This window comes from Gopherus flavomarginatus, chromosome 1, assembly GCF_025201925.1.
Source record: "Gopherus flavomarginatus isolate rGopFla2 chromosome 1, rGopFla2.mat.asm, whole genome shotgun sequence".
Lineage (NCBI taxonomy): Eukaryota > Metazoa > Chordata > Testudines > Testudinidae > Gopherus > Gopherus flavomarginatus.
Window position 1 is genome coordinate 375,841,759 of NC_066617.1, and position 25,071 is coordinate 375,866,829.

Here is a 25,071-nt window from a genome sequence, read left to right on the forward strand (position 1 = left end):
CATGCCCAGGTCATTTCCAAGAGGTATGTTCTAGATGGGATGTTTACCCCAGCACATGTCTTTAAAAGGTTTGGATTTGTTTCCACTTTCAGATTTTGAGAAATCAGATAAACGTGTAACTCCCTACAACGTGACTTATCTAGCCGGGGTTTCATTTCCTTAAGGAACAATGACGGATAACCAGTATCCACACTTGTGTTTCCCACTGCTGCCTTTTAAGGTTCCTCCACCCCGACATGTAGGAATTACTGATGCACAGAGTATCATAAAATATGGAATTGGCATTAGAAGGGACAGTTGTTCATAATTCATTTCCCTGAATTATGAAAATGTAATTTCTCAGTGTGTGAAGAGCAGCCATTCTGCTTCAGCCGCTAGAACAGCCTCCAGTAGTGCACGTAGAGTCTTATATTAACATTGTCTCTCCATCCAGGCATTTGAACTGTGAGCATCACCCTAGACCCTGGGCACGTACAGGAAGTCAGGGGAACATACGGTACATACAGGCAACACCATCATGCCTCAGAGTTGGACACCTTCTCCCCTACTCCATGTCTGATTCCAACACAACCGACATCACCAACCCCTCCACCTTCATCCTGCTGGGCATTCCTGGACTGGAGGTGGCCCATGTCTGGATCTCCATCCCCTTCTGCACCATGTACGTCATAGCCATCTTGGGGAACTTCGCTATCCTGTTCATCATAAAGAGGGAGCGGAGCCTCCGTGCTCCCATGTACTATTTCCTCTGTATGCTGGCCGTCACTGACCTGGTCCTGTCCACAGCCACTTTGCCCAAAATGCTGAGCATTTTCTGGTTCAATTCCAGGGAGATCAATTTCAGTGCCTGCCTCACCCAGATGTACTTCATTCACTGCTTCTCAGTGATGGAGTCTGGGATATTTGTGGCCTTGGCTTTGGATCGCTACGTGGCCATTTGTGATCCCCTGAGACATTCCACCACCCTCACAAATTTTGTTGTGGCCAAGATTGGCCTGACTGTGCTGCTGCGCAGCACCATACTTGCATTGCCCTATCCGTTCCTAGTGAGGTGGTGGTCATATTGCAGAACCAACATCATCCCCCAGTCCTACTGTGATCAGTTTGCTGTAGCGAAGCTGGCCTGCACCGATACCCATGTCAGCAGCTACTATGGCTTCTTTGTGGTATTCTCTGTGATTGGTCTGGATGTGCCTTTTATCACCATGTCCTATATCCAAATCCTCAGGGCCATCTTCAGCCTCCCCACAAAGGACGCCCGGCTGAAAACCTTTGGGACCTGCAGTTCCCACCTTTGTTGCATATTATCTTTCTACCTTCCAGCGTTCTTCTCTTCCACACGTCGGTTTGATCACAAAGTGCCCCTGCATGTCCTTGTTCTCATTGCCAATGTGCACCTTCTGGTGCCCCCCTTGCTTCACCCCATCATCTATGGGGTGAGGACAAAACAGATCCGGGACAGACTGCTCAAGTTCTTTACTTGTAAAAGGACCTAAATTTTTTATCTTGGTACTCAGGCTCTGTGCAGAGATGGCTGGTAACATGGTGCTGGGCCCTCTTTCCTGAATCAATTCCTGGACAGTGAGAGAAACGTTAAACCCTTTTGTGAACTTATTGTGCTATGCCAGCATGGCAATCTGAGGAATCAACCCATGTATAATTCACTGGTTTGCCCCTTTTTAATTGATGTAAGTTGGACCTCTGCAACCCCCCCTTGCCCTGGCTCTTCCACCAAGGCTCCTTCTCTGCTGTGCCTCTTCCCCACAAAGGCCCCACTTCAGTTGCTCGTGTCTCTCTTCCCCTCCCCTTGTCACTCACTGTATCCTTTTCACCTCCACTCTCCCCACTCCCAGATGTACAGAAGCCATTTCAGATTTTGTAGGTGTTGACACTTTTGCCATCTAGTTTTGTGTCAGTACAAATGTAGAGCCACTCAGCTCTAATACAAACCGTTACTGACATCTTGTGGGAAGTCACATAGGGGACACCATTCAGGATTAAAATGTTAATATATATGTGACAAGATCGGTCACAGAGATCCCCCTGAAACTGTCACCTGATGTGCTGAAATTAGCTCTGAGCCAGTCTTCCCTGGCAGCTTGGGATTTGCAGAAACCTGTCTTGTTGAGCCAGACATGCCAGCCTGCTGCAACACAGACTCAGGGCCTGGGCCACATCCTCAAAGCTGCAGACTTAACTGGGAACAGCTCAACAAGTTACTTGTTTCCAACACACAGACACCCAGCTTCCAATGGGATCCAAACCCTGAATAAATCTGTTTCAATCTGTATAATGCTTATACAGAATAAATTCATAATTTGTCCACCCTCTGTAACACCGATAGAGAGATATGCACAGCTGTTTGTTCCCCCAGGTATTAATTACTTACTCTGGGTTTATTAATATACAAAAGTGATTTTATTAAGTAAAAGGTAGTATTTAAGTGGTTTCAAGTAATAAGAGACAGAAGAAAGTAAGTCAAAAAAGCAAAATAAAGCAAAAACAGGCAAATCTAAATCTAATACATTAAGAAACTGATTAGAGGAAATATCTCGCCCTCAAAGATGTTCCAATAAGTTTCCTTCACAGGCCAGCCTCCTTCCTACTCTGGGACTATTCCTTTCCCCTGGTACAGTCTTTGTTAGATCCAGCAGACATCTCCAGTGGTAACCAGGTGTTTTCTCATGACTGGCGCCTCCTTTGTCCTGCTCCACCCCCTTTTATAGCTTTGGCACAAGGTGGGAAACTTTTGTCTGTGCTCGTCCCCACCCTCGCCTCATCAATAAAAAAGTAAAAGGATTCAGACTGATTCCAGTATCATGTGACATGGTCACATGTCACTGTAAGACCCCCTAGTCTACATTTTTCCTGGGTTGGCCCACACTTACACAGGAAGGTTTGCAGATAAATAAGCCATTTACAACCAGTTGTCTGGGTCAATGGAAGCCATCAAGACTCTAAACCACCATTAGTGGCCCACAATTTGCAAGAGAATAATAGGACCTCAGAGTTATACTTCATATTTCTAGTTTCAGATACAAAAATGATACATATCAATAGGATGAAAATATTGAGTAGGTTATAACCTTTGTTATGATATGTTACAAGAGATCTTTTCTATAAAGCATATTCCAATTACATTGTATTTACTTTCATAAGCATATTTCCACAAAACATATGGAGTGCAATGTCACCGTCTAGTCTTACTTTGTTAATAACTCTGTCGAGAGAGAGACTCCATCAAGCTTCCTGGTTTCTATCTCAGCTTTGGGAGGAGAGTGGGTTACAGCATGGGGCAGATACATATAAGCTCTATATAAGAAGAAGATACTGAGTAAAGACAATGATCCATCCAGCCCAGGATCCTGTCTTCCGACCATGATCAATGTTATGTGATTCAGAGCGTATGAACAGAACAGGTAATAATCAAGTGATTCATGCCCTGTCACCCACTCCCAGCTTCCGGCAAACAGAGGCTAGTGACAAAATTCCTGGCCATCGTGGCTAATAGTCATTGATTTACCTATACTCCATGAACTAATTTTACTTTAACTGTGTTATCCTTTTGGCCTTCATAACCTCCTCTGGCCAAGAGTTCCACAGGTTGACTGTGAATAAATAATTCTTTTTGTTTGCTTTAGATCTGCTCCCTATTAATTTCATTGGGTGAAAAGTAGTTACTGTGTTATTTGAAGGAGTATATAACATTTCTTTATTCAATTTGCCCACACCTGTCATGATATTATAGATATCCCTCTGTCATAAATATAAAGGGAAGGGTAACATCTTTTAAGTCAGCTGCAGCGGCACAGGAGGCGGCGAACAGAGCGGCTAACAGGGGAGTTTCAGTGGGAGTGCTGTTGGAGGAGCAGGTTTTTGTGGTTTTTGTAGTTTGTGGTGTTTGTGTGTGAGTGAGTGTGTGTGCAGGCTGCTAGGGGCTGTGTGCTGAGAGCGAGGCTGAGCACTGAGTTGGGGGCGGGGCTTACCTGATTAGGGGTCCTATATAAGGAGCCAGGCACTCAGGCAGCGGCACAGGAGGCGGCGAACAGAGCGGCTAACAGGGGAGTTTCAGTGGGAGTGTCCAGGGGGAGGTTGCAGGGGAGAGCAAGGCAGAGGACCAGGGAAGGCAGACCAGGGAAGAGGCAGCCCTGCCCTGGTCGGTGGCCTGCAGTGCGGTGTGAGCTGTGGATTGCCAGGCACAGAGTTGCAGCGCTACGATGGAGGCGGAGGCAGCAGGTGCAGACACACTGAGGATGACTGGGTGCAGCAGCTGCGGCATGTACATGGTCCTAGAGGGAGTACCTGAAAGGAGTTTCATCTGCATGAAGTGTCGTCTGATAGAGCTGCTGGAGGAAAAGGTAAGGGGACTGGAGATGCAAGTGGAAACTCTGGCTGAGTTTAGAAGGGGATTTGAGCAGATGATGGAACACAGACATGATGAGGCACAGGGGACAAGCTCAGGCGAGCGGACAAAAGCAGGACCTAAGGACTCTGAGGAGGGACTGCTGGGTGAGGAAAGTGGACGGTGGAAGCATGTCACTAGGAGAACCAGACAGAGGATAAGACGGGCCAGCGATGGACAAATAGAACTCAGGAACAGGTTTGCTGAGTTGGGAAATGAAGATGGAGCACAGCCGGCTGCTGAAGGAGTAACGGCAAGGAAGAAGAGGCAAGCAGCTAGTCCTGCAGATGGAGGGGAGCAGTCAGTGGAGGCAACATCAAGTACGAGCCCTAGGACGATTGTGAGGTCAAATACAAATCAGGAGGAATCACGGCCAGCTGCTGTGGGGGATAGACCGGAGAATCGCATTGTCACCAGGAAAAGGCAAGTCTACGTGATTGGAGACTCTCTACTGAGAAGTGTAGACAGGCCTGTAACTAGACCGGATCGGGAGAACAGAAGAGTGTGCTGTCTGCCGGGGGCTAAGATACAGGATGTGGACTTGAGCCTGAATACGATCTTAGCGGGAGCGGGAAAAAATCCGTTGATTATCCTTCATGTGGGAACGAACGATACAGCTAGTTACTCACTGGACTGTATCAAGGAGGACTATTTCAGACTGGGGAAGAGGCTTAAAGACATCGAGGCTCAGGTGATCTTCAGTGGGATTCTGCCGGTTCCTAGAGCGGGGCGACGAAGGAGGGACAAGATTATGGCGATCAACAGATGGCTCAGGGAGTGGTGTTACAAGGAGGGCTTTGGGATGTACGGTCACTGGGACGCATTTACGGATAGACGACTGTTTGCTCAGGATGGACTTCATCTCAGCAAGGAGGGAAATAGGATTCTAGGATGGATGCTCGCCGACCTCATCAAGAGGGCTTTAAACTAGAAAGTTGGGGGAGATGGTTGGGAAATGTTCGGGAGATCTCCACGCCAGAACATAACCTGGAGAGGGAAGTAAACAAAGTGAGCGGGGATACCCTTGCGGCCCCAAGATTTGATCCAAGGAGGAATAGTGGAGTAGAAACCAGAGTAACGGGTGATGCTGGTGGCAGACAGTTTGTGCACGACGGGGGAAAGAATGTCACTGACGACAAACGCCGGAAATTAAAAGGTCTGTACACTAATGCCAGGAGCCTAGGTAACAAGATGGAGGAACTGGAGTTACTCGTGCAGGAAGTGAAGCCGGATATTATAGGGATTACCGAAACCTGGTGGAATAGTACTCATGACTGGAGCACGGGTATTGAAGGCTATGTGCTGTTCAGAAAAGACAGGAAGAAAGGCAAAGGTGGGGGAGTAGCCTTGTACATCAATGATGAAATTAAATGTAGCGAAATAAGATGTGATGGAATGGATAAGACGGAGTCCGTCTGGGCAAAAATCATGCTGGGTAAAAAAGCAACTAGAGCTTCCCCTGAGATAGTGCTTGGGGTGTGCTACAGACCGCCGGGATCGGATTGGGATATGGATAGAGACCTCTTTAATGTCTTTAATGAAGTAAACACAAAGGGGAATTGTGTGATTATGGGGGACTTCAACTTCCCGGATATAGACTGGAGGACGAGTACTTGCACGAACAATAGGGGTCAGATTTTTCTGGATGTGATAGCGGATGGATTTCTTCATCAAGTAGTTGAAGCACCTACGAGAGGGGATGCCATTTTAGACTTGGTGTTGGTGAGCAGTGAGGACCTCGTAGAAGAAATGGTGGTAGGGGACAACCTTGGTTCGAGTGATCATGAGCTGATTCAGTTCAAACTAGATGGAAGGATAAACAAATGTAGATCTGCGATTAGGGTTTTTGACTTCTCGAGGGCTAATTTTAAAGAGTTAAGGAAATTAGTTAGGGAAGTGGATTGGACGGAGGAATTAGTGGATTTAAATGTGGAGGAGGCCTGGAATTACTTTAAGTCACAGCTGCGGAGACTGTCGGAAGCCTGCATCCCGAGAAAGGGGAAAAGAACCATGGGCAGGAGTTGCAGGCCAAACTGGATGAGCAAGCAACTCAGAGAGGGGATTAGACAAAAACAGAAAGCTTACAGGGAGTGGAAGGAAGGCAGGATCAGTAAAGAAAGCTACCTTGCTGAGGTCAGAACATGTAGGGATAAAGTGAGGAAGGCTAAAAGCCGCATTGAACTGGAACTTGCGAAGGGAATCAAAACCAATAGTAAAAGGTTCTACAGCCACATAAATAAGAAGAAAACAAAGAAAGAAGAAGTGGGGCCGCTATACACTGAGGATGGAATGGAGGTTAAGGATAACCTAGGCATGGCCCAACATCTAAACAAGTACTTTGCCTCGGTTTTTAATAAGACTAGTGAGGAACCTTGCGATGATGGAGGGATGATAAACGGGAATGTGGATATGGAAGTGGATATTACTGCAACTGAGGTAGAGGCCGTACTTGAACAGCTCGATGGGTCGAAGTCGGAGGGCCCGGATAATCTCCACCCGAGGATATTAAAGGAACTGACGAGTGAAATTGCGAGCCCGTTAGCGAGAATTTTTAAGCAATCGATAATCTCGGGTGTTGTGCCGTATGACTGGAGGATTGCTAATGTAGTTCCTATTTTTAAGAAAGGGAAAAAGAGTGATCCGGGTAATTATAGGCCTGTTAGCTTGACGTCTGTAGTATGTAAGGTCTTGGAAAAAATTTTGAGGGAGAAAGTAGTTAAGGACATAGAGGTCAATGGTAATTGGGATGAATTGCAACACGGATTTACTAAAGGTAGATCGTGCCAAACCAATCTGATCTCCTTCTTTGAGAAGGTGACGGATTACTTAGATAAAGGAAATGCGGTAGATATAATTTACCTAGATTTCAGTAAGGCGTTCGACACGGTTCCGCACACGGAGCTGTTAGTTAAATTGGAAAAGCTGGGAGTGAATATGAAAGTTGTAAGGTGGATAAGGAACTGGTTAAAGGGGAGACTCCAGAGGGTCGTATTGAAAGGTGAACTGTCGGACTGGAAGGAGGTCACCAGTGGAGTCCCTCAAGGATCGGTTTTGGGACCGATCTTATTTAACCTTTTTATTACTGACCTTGGCACAAAGAGCGGGAATGTGCTAATAAAGTTCGCGGATGACACGAAGCTGGGGGGTATTGCTAACACGGAGAAGGACAGGGATACTATTCAAGAAGATCTGAACCACCTTGTAAACTGGAGTAATAGGAATAGGATGAAATACAACAGTGAAAAGTGCAAGGTCATGCATTTAGGAATTAATAATAAGAATTTTGGATATACGTTGGGGGCGCATCAGTTGGAAGCGACGGAGGAAGAGAAGGACCTTGGGGTACTGGTTGATAGCAGGATGACTATGAGTCGCCAATGTGATACGGCTGTTAAAAAAGCAAATGCGATTTTGGGATGCATCAGGCGGGGTATTTCCTGCAAGGATAAGGAGGTGTTAGTACCGTTGTATACGGCGTTGGTGAGACCCCATCTGGAATACTGTGTGCAGTTCTGGTGTCCCATGTTCAAGAAGGATGAATTCAAACTGGAACAGGTTCAGAGACGGGCTACGAGGATGATCCGAGGAATGGAAAAACTGCCTTATGAAAGGAGACTCAAAGAGCTTGGCTTGTTTAGCCTGGCCAAAAGAAGGCTGAGGGGGGATATGCTCGCACTATATAAATATATCAAGGGGGTTAACGTTAGGGAGGGAGAGGAATTATTTAAGCTTAGTACTAATGTAGCCACGAGGACGAATGGGTATAAACTGGATATTAGGAAGTTTAGACTTGAAATTAGACGAAGGTTTCTGACCATTAGGGGAGTGAAGTTCTGGAATAGCCTTCCGAGGGAAGTAGTAGGGGCAAAAGACTTTCCTGGCTTTAAGACAAAGCTTGATAAGTATATGGAGGGGATGTTATGATAGGATCGTTAATTTGGGCAATTGATCTTGAATTACCACCAGACAGGTCTGCTCAGTGGTCTGCGGGGAGATGTTGCATGCGATGGGTACTGAGTTGCTGCGGAGAACTCCTTCTTGGGTGCTGGCTGGTGACTCTTGCCCACATGCTCAGGGTTTAGCTGATCGCCATATTTGGGGTCGGGAAGGAATTTTCCTCCAGGGCGGATTGGCAGGTGCCCTGGAGGTTTTTCGCCTTCCCCTGCAGCGTGGGGCACGGGTCGCTTGCTGGTGGTGTCTCTGCAGCTTGAGGTCTTCAAACCATTTTTGAGGATTTCAATAACTCGGTCCTGGGATAGGAGTTGTATAAAATTGGATGGGTGGGGTTCTGTGGCCTGCCTTGTGCAGGAGGTCAGACTAGATGATCAGATTGTTCCCTTCTGACCTATGAGTCTATGAGTCTATGAGTCTATGTATGCAGTAACATATAATTCCTCCTGCGCAGAGGTACAGAATCAACCAGGTTCTTAAAAGAAGAATTTTATTTAAAAAAAAAGAAAAGAAAAGAATCCTCTGGGTTTAAAATGTTTTTATTTACCTGTAAAGTTATCTTTCATCCTGATTTTGCAGGTGTGATTCTTTTACTTTTTTAAATAAAATTCTTCTTTTAAGAACCTGATTGATTTTCAGTGTCCTAAAAAACAGGGATTTGGTCTGTGCTCACTTTGTTAACCTATTCGTTGGTATATTATTCTCAATCCTCCCCCCAAGAAAGGGAGTAAAGGGGATTGGAGGGATATTTGAGGGGAGCAGGGCTCCAAGTAGCCCCTCCCTGAATGTTTGTTTAATCACTTGGTAGTGGCTGCAATACTGTCCAAGGACAAGGAAAGGAATTTGTGCACTGGGGAATTGTAACCTAAGCTGGTGAAATATAAGCTTAAGGGGCCTTTCATGCAGGTCCCCGCATCTGTACTCTGGGTTCAGAGTGGGGAGGGAAACCTGATACCTCATACCCTCCTCTCTTCATGCGTTTAATACCTCTAATCAATTGTTGCCCTTCTCTGTACCTTTTCCAATTCCAACATATCTTTTTTTGGGATGGGGTGACCAGATCTGCATTCAGGATTCAATACGTGGGCATAGCATAGACCTGTATAGAGGTAATACGATATTTTCTGTCTTATTATCTATTCTTTCTACATAATGGAATTGACAGGGAGGAGGGATAGCTCAGTGGTTTGAGCATTAGCCTGCTAAACCCAGAGTTGTAAGTTCAATCTTTGAGGGGTCCACTTAGGGATCTGGGGCCAAATCAGTACTTGTCCTGCTAGTGAAGGCAGGGGACTGGACTCAATGACATTTCAAAGTTCCTTCCAGTTCTAGGAGATTGGTATATCTCCAATTATCTTAAAAAAAAATTACCAACATTCTCTTCTCTTTTTTTGATTGCCACGTTGGGCCAAAATTTTAATCCTATTAATTCACATTTGATTGTATCAACAATCTGTATCCCTTTTCTTTGTGATTTTCCTCTACTCTTCGCTCACCCTCTTTTTACTGAAGGGCAGGAGGCATCTGTGTATATATAAATTGGTCATTAAAGGCTATCAGCCCTAACGAGATCTCGCCTGAACAGAAGAAGGGAGTAACTGCATTTCTAGATAAAAAACAGTTTTCTCCACCTTTTCTGCAAAGGGGGGCACATGGAAGGAATGGAACCTCCCCAGAAAAGGAAGAGAGAGAGGAGTTGTCGGTCCAGCCCTTTAAAACCATAGGGGCTGGATGATCCAGACGAAGCTGGAGTAGGACAGAGGCACAAGGGCCAGACACGGGACTCTGGTAGCAGAGTGATGGCTGCGGCAGAGACATAGACTCCAACTGGAGGAGGAGTCGGGGCTCCAGGAGTTGGCCCTTGGACACCTTAGAGGGCTCTGACCATATCCCAGTGAATGCTCCAGGGGGATGTTGAAAAAAAAATTACTTGACAGCCCTAGTAAACAATGAGGTGGCAAAATTTGCTGATGATACAAAACTATTCAAGACAGTAAAGTGCCAGGTAGACTGAGAAGAGATACAAAAGGATCTCTCAGACCTGTGTGGAAGAAGAAAAAGAATTGACAAGGATTTGTAGGGGATCTTAATGCATGTCAGTCTGTTAGCAAGAGTTAGGCTAATTGTAACCCTAATGACGTGAGATTTGTAGAAGCAAGAATTGTGTAAGGCGAGTAGGAAAGAACTGTGTAAAAAGTTATCACGACCTTGCACTGATAATTAAATATGTAGACTGGCGCCCAACATGGGGCAAATAAGATAGCAGGATAGCCTATGTATAAATAAAATGCAGCTGTTGCTCATTATTGTCTGTATTATTGATTGTTATTGTCTGTAACAAAGGTAGAAATGCTTGCTGTAATTGTTTACCTGTTGAGAGACCTGTCCGGGACTGGGGTGACCCAGTGTCCTAGGGCACTCCCTCCCTCTATTGCAATTGCTGCAGTTAGAATAAAGTATTTGATTTTTCTGCACCCAAACAAAAAGCGAGAACTGAGTTTTTCTCCGACTATTTGGGGGCTCGTCCGGGATGGCAACGCCCACGGACCCACGGGCAGCTGCTACGCATCATTCCCCTTCGAACCCCATGGCGCCACAATAGAGGTAAGAGACCTTTTGAAATCTCTATTGGGGTGTCGGAGGAGGACTGTCTGTGGGGACGTCTGTGTCCATTGGGCTCATGCCATCTGAACTTATTGACTGTGCAGCAAGATCAGATGCAGAGTGGTATTGGGGGAAAGCCTCAATCAGGTTAGTTTATAGCAGTACTGGGAAACTGCTGGGTTGGCCAACAAGGTAATGCATAAGGTAATGCATTAGGTAATGCATAGTGAGATGCGTTAGAGATGCACCGGTGCTGAGGGGTTTTTACCGCCTCAAGAGGGGTTGTTATACCGCCTCATGGTATTGGGTCCAGACATAAGGTACAGATGCATCGTGGTATTTGGAAATAAGGCCTTGGTGTGTGTGTGTGTACACTAGTGTGAGTGACTGTTACCGGAAGACGCCTAGAGTACCCTGTGAAGCGAAAGCTCATGACCAGGACTACTCTAACGCAAGCCCAGTAACTAGTGGATCTTTAGAAGATCCGACCCACGGTGGGCTGACTCGGCCTGGCATCATCCGGTGAGGAAGCTACCTGGGTCTAGTAGCGTGTGTACCCTTCTTCCCTTCCCCTTTCCTTTTCCGTGTGGGCTACTGACAGTCTGATCATCTCACTGGATGCAATCAGAGTAAGCAGCGCCGTCTCCCAGAGACTAGCCGACGCTCTTTGCTGAAAGGAGATGTAGGAGGGTCGTGGCCATCCTCGTTAGCCTCTCCTGTGTGAGTACCCTGTAGGGAGAGATTCTTAGTTTATGTGCCGCTAGCGCGGACAGGGCACCCTCCCTGTGCGTGTAAGTGGAAAATGGGTGGGGGACAGTCTAAATATTCCAGCTCACCCCCTAAGGGTACCCCATCTTATGTCATGTACGTACATTATGGTCCAACAACCTGCAGGTATTTAGAGTATTGGAATCTTTACATGCGTGAAAATCCATCTAAACAATGCCCACTAGAAGGTACCTTCAATCTAAATAAGATCATACATCTAAGAGGAGCTTTTAATCACCAAAAAGCGTCTGACAGTGTGAGCAATTTTTCTACTGAGGAAAGGAGCGGGTTAATTAGAAATTCAGCTTGGACCAGAGATAAAGAGAAAGTTGCTCTGCGTTCAAGGTCAAGAATCAACGCAGATTATGCTAAGTACAAAGAAAAACTGCTTTCGGCCCCAGCTGGTTGAAAAAAATATAGACAGAGGCAAACTAAAGACAATACAAGTTACAGAAGTGAGATTACATTTGCAAAGCTTAACTGTCCAGTGAGATCCAACAGTGTGCCTTTGCAGCCCTGGAGCCGGTGTGGCTTGGTGATACTGAAGAAACCACAGGCAGCCGACCTGGACTGGAATCTCTGAAAGAGATGCCGCAGGAGATTCCAGGATGTAAAAGAACAGTCCTCCCAAGAGCGAAAGCATGTTGGAAATTCTGGACAAGCTGTATACAGGATAATCTCCTGTCCACCTCTCCCCCTTCTCTGAACGTTATACACAGACGTGGCCAGTCTGGACATGTGTGAGTATGAAAATGGCGTAGGGCTTGGGGCATTAATGTTTTTCCTGAGTGATGTGGGAGCGTTCCCAACATTCTCCATTGTTGTTTTATTATTTTATTAATGAAGCTTTAAAATTCAGTTATATGGTGTGTTTTCTTTATCTTACCCCAACGTCTTGCAGTGTCAGCCTGATCACCTGACACAAGGGATAGATTGGTAACAGAAATTTGTCACAGTTTGGTGAGCAATTGAGAGCGGGGGGAGCCCTGCAGAATTTACACCATCTATTTGTTTTACCCTTGTTATTTTTAGGTTTGCTTTGCTTGGTATTGTTGATGTTATATGTTAAGGATTGCATGATTAAAGGAGTGCCCACTCTCAGCCGCAGTAAGTCTGAGAACTGGAGAGGGGTTTAGCATTCCTCTGTCCACTCTGGTTGACCGGGAAGGGTGGCAGGTGGATCTACCCCAGTTGTAGCAGGACTGGGCAATAGAGAAGTTGGAGAAAAGGGAAGAGATGTGTACTTGATAACTAGAATTGAGCAATTAAGAGCATAGATCATGAACCAGGCAGCAACTCAAACCTACGCCCAGGGCAAGTTGCAGGCCTTGAGATAGGACTTCCAGGTAGAAAAGGAAGCCCTGGCTAAGCAAATACCGGTCCTTCAGGGACTTGTCAAAATGTAACCATTTGTGCTCATCATACACCATAACAGCAGTGTGTTTGCTACAAGAGGAAATTGAATAGTTAAACGCCAATGGGCCATGCGTTTCTGCCCAGGTGGCAAGCCTCACGAGGGAGGACTCAGGTAGTCTTATGGGTAAGAATGTTTAAGGGAAGAGACCAGGAGGGGTGAGGGCTAGTTGAGAAGCCCACCCTCCTAGCTAAACTGGTAGTGGAACAAGTTGGTGCCCATGGAGGGGATGGTTCAGCGAGATAAGCAGGATTGGGCCCAAGCAGGCAGGCAACAGACAGAAAGATTGCAAAACAGGTTGGAGAATTTTGACGGTGTAGTGGAAGAAAGGAGTAAGTAAGTGTAAGCATGGGGATTTCAAATACCCAGGACAATACTTGAAATGGTGATTTGAGTTGATAAAAGTGGCTGTTGGGAGACAAGCAAGTGATTTAAGGGAGAGTGAGAAGTTAACTCTGTAGTTGCTGGAGGGAACAGCAGTTGAACTTTGTAAAATGCTAAAGAGGAAAGTTCTTGGTGTCTGTGAAATGTTTGTAAATAAATTCAAAAAAAGAAATTATTAGATTGCAATCATTTGGCTATAAACAATTTAGCTGAATTAGCTAAAGAAATTTATACAGTGCTATGTAATTGAAATTTTATTAGGCTCTAAGGGGCACTATAAGTAGTGATGTTTTCTTTCAGTGTTTGAAAGCAAGAGTTAAAAGTAAAAAGCAATCAAAATTCTGGCAAAGTTAATTATGTCCCTTTTAAGGTAAAAATCTTTAAGCTGTGGATAGCTTTGGATCCAAAAGCAAGCCAGAAAGCATCTGTATTAATGCAAATTATCTAACTGATAAGGTAGAAGCCACTGAAACCTGGGCTGCCTATGAAACAAATACAAGGAAATATGGGGTAATTCCTCTGTTTTGCCTGAAATCAACAAGGGTATTTGTATATTTTAAGTGATGATTGACCGCCCAGAAGGGGTAGACCTCTGTTTTTTTTGTCTTTCAGATAATCAGAGAAAACTGATGCCAGCTGAACAGCATTCAACGTATCATGCATTTACTGGCACAACAGGAATTATGTTTTGTGCTCTATGTCCTGTCTTGTGGTGTTTGTCTCGTGGCCAAAATTGTTATGTTTAATAGTTTCATAGGATAGTCTAGTTAAAATCAAATAGAAGGGTTAAATGCAGATACTTGTTTTATTCAATTTTGGAATATAAAGTGTTTGGATAAATCAGGAGAATGTGATAAACTAAAGTCTAATACATTTCCTTAAGTAAGGAAAAGAAATTTCATTGGCCAGATTGTTAATTAAAAAATTGTTGTTAAAATTTGCCTACAAACAGTCTTTGGAAGCAAGGACATGAAAAGTTAACCCACTCCCCATATTGTACATGGGATCCTTCTGGTTACCTCAGATTTCTAGGCAGAGGGCTAGAGATGGTGGGAAGCTATTGGATTAGAGGTTGTATTGAGTGAACTCCTCAAAGTGGGTGTGCTTGTCCTGGCTTGTTGCTCCAAAGCTCTGTATAAAGTGATTGTAGTGGAAGGGTATATGTGGCATACGTTGAATATTAAGACTAATGTACTGTATAAAGGTAATGTTTATATGTTCATGGTTGGGAAAAAGGTGTATGAGTGAAGAGTAGAAGTTTCCTTTGTAGGTTAAAAGAAGCCAAGAAGGGGAGAAGGAAAAAGAGCAGAATGAGTTAACTGGGAAAATATAGCTAGTATGCTCAAGCTAAAGATAAGACACTGACTCCATTCAAGGACACTGCTCACAGCTAAGACTTGGCTGACAACCAAGAAAAGGAAGGGGGGCTTGAATGTGCCCAAGTAGCTATGAGATCTGCAAAACACTGCCAGGCACTAATGAAATGTGTTAGGTTTCTTTTCTCACAGGTAAAGAAGCGCTAGCCAAAGACCCTAGCAGCCCTGCCACTCCTTGGAACCAGGAGACTGGATCAATGTAAAGGTCCACCAACGAAAGACTGCTCTGGCTCCACGCTGGAAAGTCCTGCTGACTAGCAACATCACTGTGAAGTGCCAAAGACTGACTGCCTGGACCCATGATTCTCACTGCAAAAAGACCCCTCCACCTCAGGAGAATTCTCCTACTGATGATTAGCCATTTCTCCTTCTAGCTCCACGGTGCCTTCTGGAGAGTAGGTAAAAAGTACAAGGTGAAGTGCTAGTAACCTCTCCCTTATCCACTGACAGATCTACTGTGCCTTTGAATTTTTCTAAAAGAATCAAAACCATTAGAGGGTAATGTGCTGGTAACCTCTTCCCTGTAGGCTGATGAACCACGACTGTTTTGGGAAAGAAGAAGGAACACTCACTCCACTGAAATTGCCAAAGTCCAGGAATTCCTGACTAGAAAGGACATTAAGAACTGATCCTGGTGAAGAAACAAAGAATTATACACTGGCAGGAAGAAATTTGTGGGACCCTGCTTGGGAATGTGGTATTGATTGGATTTTGGGGTTTATTGTACAGGCTGTGCCCTGTGTTTTGGATAAATACTTCAGTATGTATTGCTCTCTCTAATTGAGTTTTTAAATGATAAGTACTAAAGGCACTTTGTTGTCACTGTCTCTGCCACCTCCTCCATTACACTATTACCCCTGTAATACATCCAAATACAGACAATGCCATATATTTGATAAAACCAATGACCAAGGCCTTCACACTTTAGTGATTTATTTAAAGATTGTTTGGGAAAAAAAAAGAAAAAGAAAAAAAAAAAGGAAAAATATTTTTAAAGTTCAGGATATCCCATATAAGTGAACAATTGAGTGGAGAACAAATGGATCAATGGAAATAAAGATCAATAATATTACTGCAAATGAACTCCAAAAATTTATAATTGGTATTGATGGGTTCCATAGTGAAGTAGATATGATGTCTATACCTGGAATTTGTACTGTGTTACATGAAAGAAGCCCTTATTGTTATTTGGTTACCCAATTAGTAAATAATCAAATGAATACCTAAAGAGTTTGTTCTGCCACTGGAAATTTTACTTATGTTGAAACCATTCCAGTGACGAATAATGTAGCCTGTACCTTATTGCAATACACCCTCTCCTCTGCTATTAATGTCAATGCCTCTTGAAAGTACCTGAGATTAGTTAAAGGCATATAACCAATAGATGTGATATAATACTACACCAAACAGATATGTATTAGGACATCAATGGATTGTGACTAATACAACACTAGGGGCTGCCATTAGATTAGCACAACAGAGGGCCTGGGTTATTTCCTCTGGAGGAAGAGGGACTTGACTGGATCCCTGTGGGATGGGGCCAATAGCGCAGTAGCCATTTGGAATATTTTTAAAAGCCAAGAACATGATGAGAAATCAGGCCAACTAGAAAAGGCCACTAGCCTTATTTCTGGAGCTCAGCTAACCCAAGTACAGGCTAGAGTTGGTGAGTTACATGTTATTTCCACCCTTAGTTCTATGACCCAGAAGTTACTAACAAAGATGGTATTGTATATCACTGAGGCTGGGAAGGCATTGCAGTGGGATCTAGCACGTTTGGAAATTCAGGATTTCCTGAATGACCAGCTGATGGCCATTCAGAGTGATCTTGAGCATCAGACTTGGCCCACTGCCCTTACAGACACATCAGGAGTACCATCTGATCTGTGGTCATGGAGACATATCTGGACACTTTCTGAGTGGAAGTGTGGACATTCACAGTGCTCCTTCCAAGCATTTGAACCGGATGAGGAGGTTTGGCTCCCATATACCAAATCCTGACGGGTCCATGGGAAGGATGCATATGGGACTGGATTATCCACCGAGACATCTGGGAAATTAGACCACCTGGTATACCTAACTGATTTATAGTCAGTACCTCTAAAAAAACACCTGATATTTTGTATAGGAATAGGAAGTCAATGGACATTTGGCTGTTAGAACCCCTGCAGCTTCAGTGTATCCATAAACTGAAGCCAAGGGAAGTTGTCACTGTTTATGATAACATTTGCTGGGAGGGTAAAGGACAAGGAACTATCCTGACAAGACAATTACTTTTCAAGCTAATGATAGCTCTATGTATGTTAAAACCACCACATTGCAAGATATACATTTTAATCTCATCACCATTGCAGACAATCATATTGTTTATTGGCCTGCAGATTGAATTTTGCAAGTAGCCCTTAGTTTAATTGGACCAGATTAGTACCTAATAGATTTCAAAATTTGCTTTCATTGTTACCAAAGGTTCAAAGAATCTCTGAATTGCAAGGGCAAATTCACGTGCTTCAGAATATATATCAAGCTAAAAAGAATGCCTTTCATATAGCTTATAGAGTGTCTACTTTGTGTACTAAGTATAATGTATTATGATTTGTAACCAAAACTGTGCAACAACCTCATCATATTATTGCTGTGGGAGTATTATTGCTTGCATTGTTGTTAGTTAGTTTAAAATTATGTCATTGCTGTTGTAAAAGACATAATAATAGTAATACCTTTCATGTCCATGCTAATCATGAATTGTCATTATATCCAGTGAAAACCCCTAAGGTTGAAACATCTGATGTAAAATCAAAAATCCATGGCTCAATGCAAATAGAGATCTGAGAATATCTGTTGTACTAGAAGTACAAAAGGGGGGAGTGTGGAAGAAGAAAAAGAATTGACAAGGATTTGTAGGGGATCTTAATGCATGTCAGTCTGTTAGCAAGAGTTAGGCTAATTGTAACCCTAATGACATGAGATTTGTAGAAGCAAGAATTGTGTAAGGCGAGTAGGAAAGAACTGTGTAAAAAGTTATCACGACCTTGCACTGATAATTAAATACGTAGACTGGCGCCCAACATGGGGCAAATAAGATAGCAGGATAGCCTATGTATAAACGAAATGCAGCGTTGCTCATTATTGTCTGTATTATTGCTTGTTATTGTCTGTAACAAAGGTAGAAATGCTTGCTGTAATTGTTTACCTGTTGAGAGACCTGTCCGGGACTGGGGTGACCCAGTGTCCTAGGGCACTCCCTCCCTCTATTGCAATTGCTGGAGTTAGAATAAAGTATTTGATTTTTCTGCACCCAAACAAAAAGCGAGAACTGAGTTTTTCTCCGACACCTGTATGACTGGGCAGTAAAATGGCAGATACAATTCAATATCAGCAAAATGCAAAGTAATGCACATTGGAAAACATCCTTCCAACTATACATAAAAATTATGGTGTCTACATTAGCTGCTATCATTCAAGAAAGATATTGAAGTCATTGTGGATAGTTCTCCAAAAACATCCACTCAATGTGCTGCGGCAGTCCAAAAAGCTAACGGAGTGTTGGGAATCATTAGAAAAGGGAGAGATAATAAGATGGAAAATATAATGCCTCTATCTATACTTAAGCTGTGCCCACATATTCAATACTGCATGCAGATCTGGTCGCCCCATCTCAAAAAAGATATACTGGAATTGGAAAAGATACAGAAAGAGCAACAGAAATGATTAGAGGTATCAAACAATTTCCATATGAGTTGAGATGAAAAGGCTGGGAGTTGTCAGCTTGGAAAACAGATGAGTAAGGGGGATGGGGTATGAGAGTGGTCTATAAAGTCCTGAAAGGTGTAAACAAAATGAATAAGGAAGTGTTATTTACTCCTTCTCATAACACAAGAACTAGGTGTCACCCAATAATAGGTAGCAGGTTTAAAACAGGTTAAAACAAATGAAAGGAAGTATTTTTTCAGACAATTCATAGTCAATATCTGGAACTATTTGCCACAGGATGTTGTGATGGACAAGACTATAATGAGGTTCCAAAAAGAACTAGTATTGTATCCAATTTGGTGGCCCCCCACTACAGGAAGGATGTGGACAAATTGGAGATTGTCCAGTGGAGGACAATACAATGTTTAGGGGGCTGGCGCACGTGACTTACAAGGAGAGGTTGAGGGAACTTATTTGGTCTATAGAAGAGAAGAGTGAGGGAGGATTTCATAGCAGCCTTCAACTACCTGAAGGGGGTTTCCAAAGAGGCTAGAGCTTGGCTGGTCTCAATGATGACAGATGACAGAACAAGAAGCATCGATCTCAAGTTGCAATGGGAGAGGTCTAGGTTGGATAGTAGGAAAAACTATTTCACTAGGAGAGTGTTCCAGTACTTGAATGGGTTACCTAGGGAAATGGTGGAATCTCCATTGTTTGAGGTTTTTAAGTCCTGGTTCGACAAATCCCTGGCTGGGATGATTTAGGTAGAGTTGATTCTGCTTTGAGCTCTAGTTGGACAAGATGATATCATTTGATAGATATATTGCTTTGACACTCTGTACCCCAAAACAGCACACTGGCATTCCCATATTAACCACTGTTATGTAATTGCAACAAATCTTGTACAAAATATGTCATATGAGGTGTCAATGGAAAAGTTACTGTTTGTTGAATATGACCACCATATTTTTATGCATGTACCTACATTTCAAATGCGTTTGTTCCTGTGGTAATTCCCAAAATAGAGTAGGAGTCTGAAGCTTCTCATAGCCTGAGAGGGGAGGGGTCCAGACTGATATGCTAGAGGGATCAGCAGCGCCCCAGTTCCAGATTGTATCCTCACGAAGTCCATCACAGTGGCATTACAAGCAGTGTGAAATGCACACCTTGCTGTTCTGAGTGAAATTTGAACTTCATACACTTATGCAGAGATTTTAAGTTTGGTGGCTGGAGATCAAATAGGTCACCATTTTTTTCCTTTTATGTTTCCTTATTTTAGAAAGGGAAGTAGGGAGAGAAAAGCAACAAGATGAGAGAAAACAGAAAAGTTCAAAATTCAAGCTATTCAGTTTTCAGGCGGCAGAAAAAGAAAAAGAACAAGAACATAGGTGTTTGTGGAAAGGAGATTAAAATAATCCAGCAACTAACAAGGGGAGGGGAGGCGAGGAGCAAGGGACAGAGGTGGGGTGTTTGCAGGGAAGAGGTACAGCTGGTGCAGAGACTTGGCAGAAGAGTCAGTCTAAGAGTCATGGTTCTAGGGGTTCAGCTTCCAGAAATTAAAAAGGTGGAAAGCCACTGAATTGTACATAAACTGATTCCCCAGCTTATCATGCTGACACAGCACAATGAGGTCAGGAAAGGATTTAATGTCTCTCTGACTGCCCAGTGAGTGATTCAGGGATGATGGCCCAGTGCCATACTACCAGCCAGCTCTACACAGAGCTTGGCCTGAGACCCATATCACCTGGGAAAACTTTTAGGTCCCTTTATGAGAAAAGAGCTGGAGCAGCCTGTCCTGGATCTGTTTGGTCCTCACCCCATAGATGATGGGGTGTAACAAGGGGGGCACCAAAAGGTACACATTAGCCATGAGAATGAGGACATGCAGGGGCACATTATGTCCAAACCGATGCATGATGGAAGAGAAGAAATCTGAGATGTAAAAAACCAAGATGGCACAAAGATGGGAGCCGCAGGTCCCAAAAGTCTTTAGCCGGGCATCCTTTGTGAGGAGGCTGAAGATTGCCTTGAGGATCTGGATATATGAAACAGTGATAAAAAAAACATCCAAACTGATCACAGAGAATAGAATAAAGAGGCTGTAGTAACTACTGAGATGGGTGTCGGCGCAGGCCAGCTTCACCAAGGCTATGTGCTCACAGTAAGAGTGGGGGATGATGTTGGTTCTGCAATATGGCCACCGCCTCACTAGGAAGGGATAGGACAATGCAAGTATGACGCTCTGCAGAACCAAGGCAAGGCCGATCTTGGCCACAACAGAATTTGTCAGGATGGTGGAATGTCTCAGAGGATCACAGATGCCCACGTAGTGATCCAAAGATAAGGCCACGAAGATCCCAGACTCCATTGCTGAGAAGCAGTGAATGAAGTACATCTGGGTGAGACAGGAACTGAAATCGATCTCCCGGGAATTGAACCAGAATATATTCAACATTTTGGGCATGGTGGCTGTGGACAGGACCAGGTCGGTGATGGCCAGCATGCAGAGGAAATAATACATGGGCTCATGGAGGCTCGACTCCCTCTTCACAATGAACAGGATGGAAAAGTTCCCCAGGATGGCTATAGCATACATGGTGCAGAAGGGGATGGAGATCCAGATGTGGGCCACCTCCAGGCCAGGAATGCCCAGCAGGATGAAAGTGGAGGGGTTGGTGAAGTCGGTTGTGTTGGAATCAGACATGGAGTAGGGGAGAAGGTGTCCAACTCTGAGGCAGAATGATGTCTCCTGCATGCACCGTAGGTTCCCTTGACTGCCTGTATATGACCAGGGTCCAGGGTGATAGCTGAAGTACAAATGCCTGGATGGAGAGACAATGTTAATATGAGACACTACATACACTACTGGAGGCTGTTCTTGTGGGTGAAGTAGATTGGTTGCTCTTTATACACTGAGAAATGACATTCTCATTATTTAAATAAATGAATTGTGAACAACTGAACATTCCTATGCTAATTCAATATGTTATGATGCTCCATGCATCAATAATTCATGCACGTCATAGTGGGGGAAACCTTAAGAGTCACCAACAGTAAACAAGAGTGTGGATATAGGCTATCAATCATTGTTCCTTAATTCAATGAAAGCCAGGCTAGAGAATCCATGCTGTAGGGAGTTCCCCTTTCATCTGTTTGCTTAAAATATGAGTAGAAAAAAATCCAGACCTCTGTGAAGTCGTGCTGGGGAAACATCCCAACAAGAAAACAACTTAGACAAAAGACCTCAGCATCATTGATAGCAGCTCCGGAGAAACACCTGGTCATTCACAGCAGTGGCCAAAACAAAGACAATGTTTGGATGCCTGAGGAATGGAATGGAGAATAACGAGCTCTGGATATGTGCTCAGGTTTGGTCAGCCAGTCTCTATAAAGGATATAGCAAATGAAAAGGGGATTTCCAAGACGGGCTCTGAGAAAGGGGAGGCTGCCGAATGTGGACAGACTGACAAGTTTGAGGCTGTTTAGAGAAGAGACAAACAAGGGGGCAAATGATAGAGGACAGCAAAATAAGGAATGGATCTGATTACATTAAAATGGACAGAGAACACCAAACTTGTAGTTTCCATAGACACCCAGTGCTTCTAAAGTTCTAATTCCCCAAAGCTGAGGAAAACTCATCAAAACTGATTGGAAGGAAATAATTAGACAAAAAATGGGAATGAAAAATGAGAGCATTTTTAACAGATAATTAGATAGAGAAAAAAGTCAGGATTCCTCAGTCAAGAAGGTGAAAAGCTTTGGCTAAAAAGCTGGTCTATTTGCCAAGTGAAGGCTGTAATTAGCGTGGGGAAGATAAATGTATATCAATGTGGAAAAGGGAAAATAGCCAACAACAAATATCGGAAGTTATGAAAACAGATAAGGGATGTGAAGACATCAGGGGAAAATCCATAGTTGACAGGGCTGAGGATCACAAAAAGGAGTATGGAATTAGTTCAAGAAAAACATTCTATAATACAAGTAATGCCATTCACAACAGGGTTTAGGCAAAACCTGGTCTTGTCAAATAAACCTGATTTCACCCTTTAATAGAGTACAGATTTTGCTGATCAAGGGAACCATGCAGATGCAATAAGCTTTGATTTTCCTGAGGTATTTGATTTATTCGGGGGAAATACTGAGATAAAATAAACACTCTACAACATCCTTAGTGCACACATAAAATGGAATAAAACTGGTGAACTGACAGATGTGAAAAATCAATTGCTAATAGGTCATTATCAGTGAATGGGCCTGTTTCTAGTGGGGTTCTGCAGGGATCAGTTCTAGGGCCAATGTATTCAATATTTTCATCAATGATCTGAGAGGACATAGAAAATCACCGCAGACAAAACTTTTCAGATGACCCAAAGATTGGCAGAGGGTGAAAATGAGGAGGACAGGGAAGGCACATCGATTGATCTGGAACATTGGTAAGAGTGTCTCATGGAAAAAAAAAGTTTTAGTACAGTCAAATGCAAACTTATTCTCTGCAAACAGGAAATGCAAGCTTGACCCACAGTCTTGGACATTGTATTATGCAATGCACGGATCCTGAACAGGATTTAGACATCATTAAACCAACCCATTGTGAGCTCCCAGTGCTCTGCTGTGGCCAAAAGGACTGATATGATCCTTGGATGTATAAACAGGGAGTGATGAGATGGAGCAGGGGAAGGATCTTACCTCTGCACATGACACTGGTGAAACCGATTGCATCCATTTTGGGGGTCCACATTTTACAAGGATGTTGAAAAATTGGAGAGGGTGCTGAAAAGAGCCATAAAAATAATTGGAGGCTGAAGAAAAAGCCAGACCATGGGAAACTTGAAGGTTTTCATCTATTTAACTTATAAAAAAAACCTGATCAAGCAGACACTTTCATGGGGAGATAACCATGCGTAGCAATGGACTGTGTAATCTAGAGGAGAAAGGCAAAGCAAGGCCAAATGGATGGAAGCGGAACGTGGACAAATTCCAGCAGGAAATAATGGCCACATGTTCAGCACTGAGGGTGGTTAACCATTGGAATAAACTGAGAAGGGAAGAGGTGGACTCCCCAGCTCTCCATGTCGGCAGATCCAGGCTAAATGCTTTATTGCAAAATCTGCCTGAAGGCTGGTCTACAATAAAAACGCTATAGCAGCGCTGCCTTGGTGCTTCTGTGTAGACATTACTTACACCAAAGACAGGGCTCCTTCCATCAGCATAGATAATCCACCTCCTCGAGAAGCGTTAGCGAGGTGGATGGAAGAGTTTTTAAGTCTATATCTTCATGTCTACACCAGGGTTAGATTGATGGTTGGATTTTGTTGTTGTTTCAAAATAGGCAAATGCAATATTAGATTGTATTAGCAGAGGCATAGCATGCAAGTCATGGTATGTGATAGTATTCCTCTATGAAGGACTGGTTTGGTCTCAGCTGGAGTACGGTGTACAGTTATGACCACCAGTGCATGGGAAGGATGTATAGAAACTGGAAAGGATCCAGAGGTGAGTGACGAAGATGACTAAAGGGATAGAATAGAAACCATATGACCAAAGGCGGATGGAACTGGTTATGTTTAGTGTGGAAAAGAGGAGATCAAGTGAGGATGTGATAACATTCTTCAAACACTTGAAAGGCTGCCATAAAGAGGTGGAGGAAAGCTGTTCTGTCTTACCACAGAGGGCAGGACAAGAGGCAATTATTTCAAACTTCCACCGTAACAGATTTCAATTAAATTTTAGGAAAAACCTCCTAACTGTAAGAAGAGGATGACAGTGGAACTCTGGATAGCCCTTAGTCTTCAATGACTAAGACACACATCAATAAGAAGACTTCATTTTCAATTGCTGGGAAGTTTGTCAAATTTTAAGTGTTTGGACTGATATTTCCCATGCTGGGTGTCTGCTTCTGGCTGAACTGTCTGTTGAAAGTTTATGGCATAACAGCTCAGCCAATTTTTCAAATGAAGCTTGGAGAAAATATGTCTTACCTATGTTGAAAAATTCTTATAATTGTTCAGTGAGGAGGTGACAGTGTCTGTGCATTAACACACAGCTGGCTCCTGAAGTCTTTACTCAGTTATTATTCCAAGGGGTGTTTTGCTTCAGTGGGGTCTCAGCAAAGTATGTTTCCCAGCCTCAGAATATGGCCTTGTACTGTACATCTCTTAAAACCTTGCATCCTGAAGGATCCACTGTGCCAATGAAATGCAGCCGTTTTGGTGCTGGAGGCCATCAGCTGGGTTGGGCAGGAGAGCACAGAAAACAGTGACATTTTGACCAGTGATGCTGTGAAAGGACCACAGTGAAAGGACCACAGACTTGCTCTCTAATCCATCATTCCCATGTTGCACTTGGTTTGTGGAGTAGGTGAGCTTCTCAGCAAGAGATGGGTACCTGTGAATTCTGAATGGGAACCTCCTCAGGTAGCTGTGTCCCACGCCTCTCTCACTGCAGCATCTATAGCAATATCCAATGCCAAGAGCCAGCACAGG

At 43.7% G+C, this 25,071-nt stretch overlaps 2 protein-coding genes across 2 annotated transcripts; one reads left to right on the forward strand and one right to left on the reverse strand.

The window, feature by feature from the left end:
- The first annotated feature begins 551 nt into the window (after positions 1–551).
- Positions 552–1,496, forward strand: LOC127054267 (olfactory receptor 52R1-like). The gene has a single exon (XM_050960381.1). The coding sequence runs from the start codon at positions 552–554 to the stop codon at positions 1,494–1,496; it is 945 nt and encodes a 314-aa protein (XP_050816338.1).
- Positions 1,497–20,345: 18,849 nt separating this feature from the next.
- On the reverse strand, positions 20,346–21,293 carry LOC127052131 (olfactory receptor 52K2-like). The gene has a single exon (XM_050955502.1). The coding sequence runs from the start codon at positions 21,291–21,293 to the stop codon at positions 20,346–20,348; it is 948 nt and encodes a 315-aa protein (XP_050811459.1).
- Between the last annotated feature and the right edge of the window lie 3,778 nt (positions 21,294–25,071).

Excerpts from the sequence above, each read along its gene's own strand:
- LOC127052131 (XM_050955502.1), bottom strand. The coding sequence starts at position 21,293 with ATGTCTGATTCCAACACAACCGACTTCACCAACCCCTCCACTTTCATC.
- LOC127054267 (XM_050960381.1), top strand. The coding sequence starts at position 552 with ATGTCTGATTCCAACACAACCGACATCACCAACCCCTCCACCTTCATC.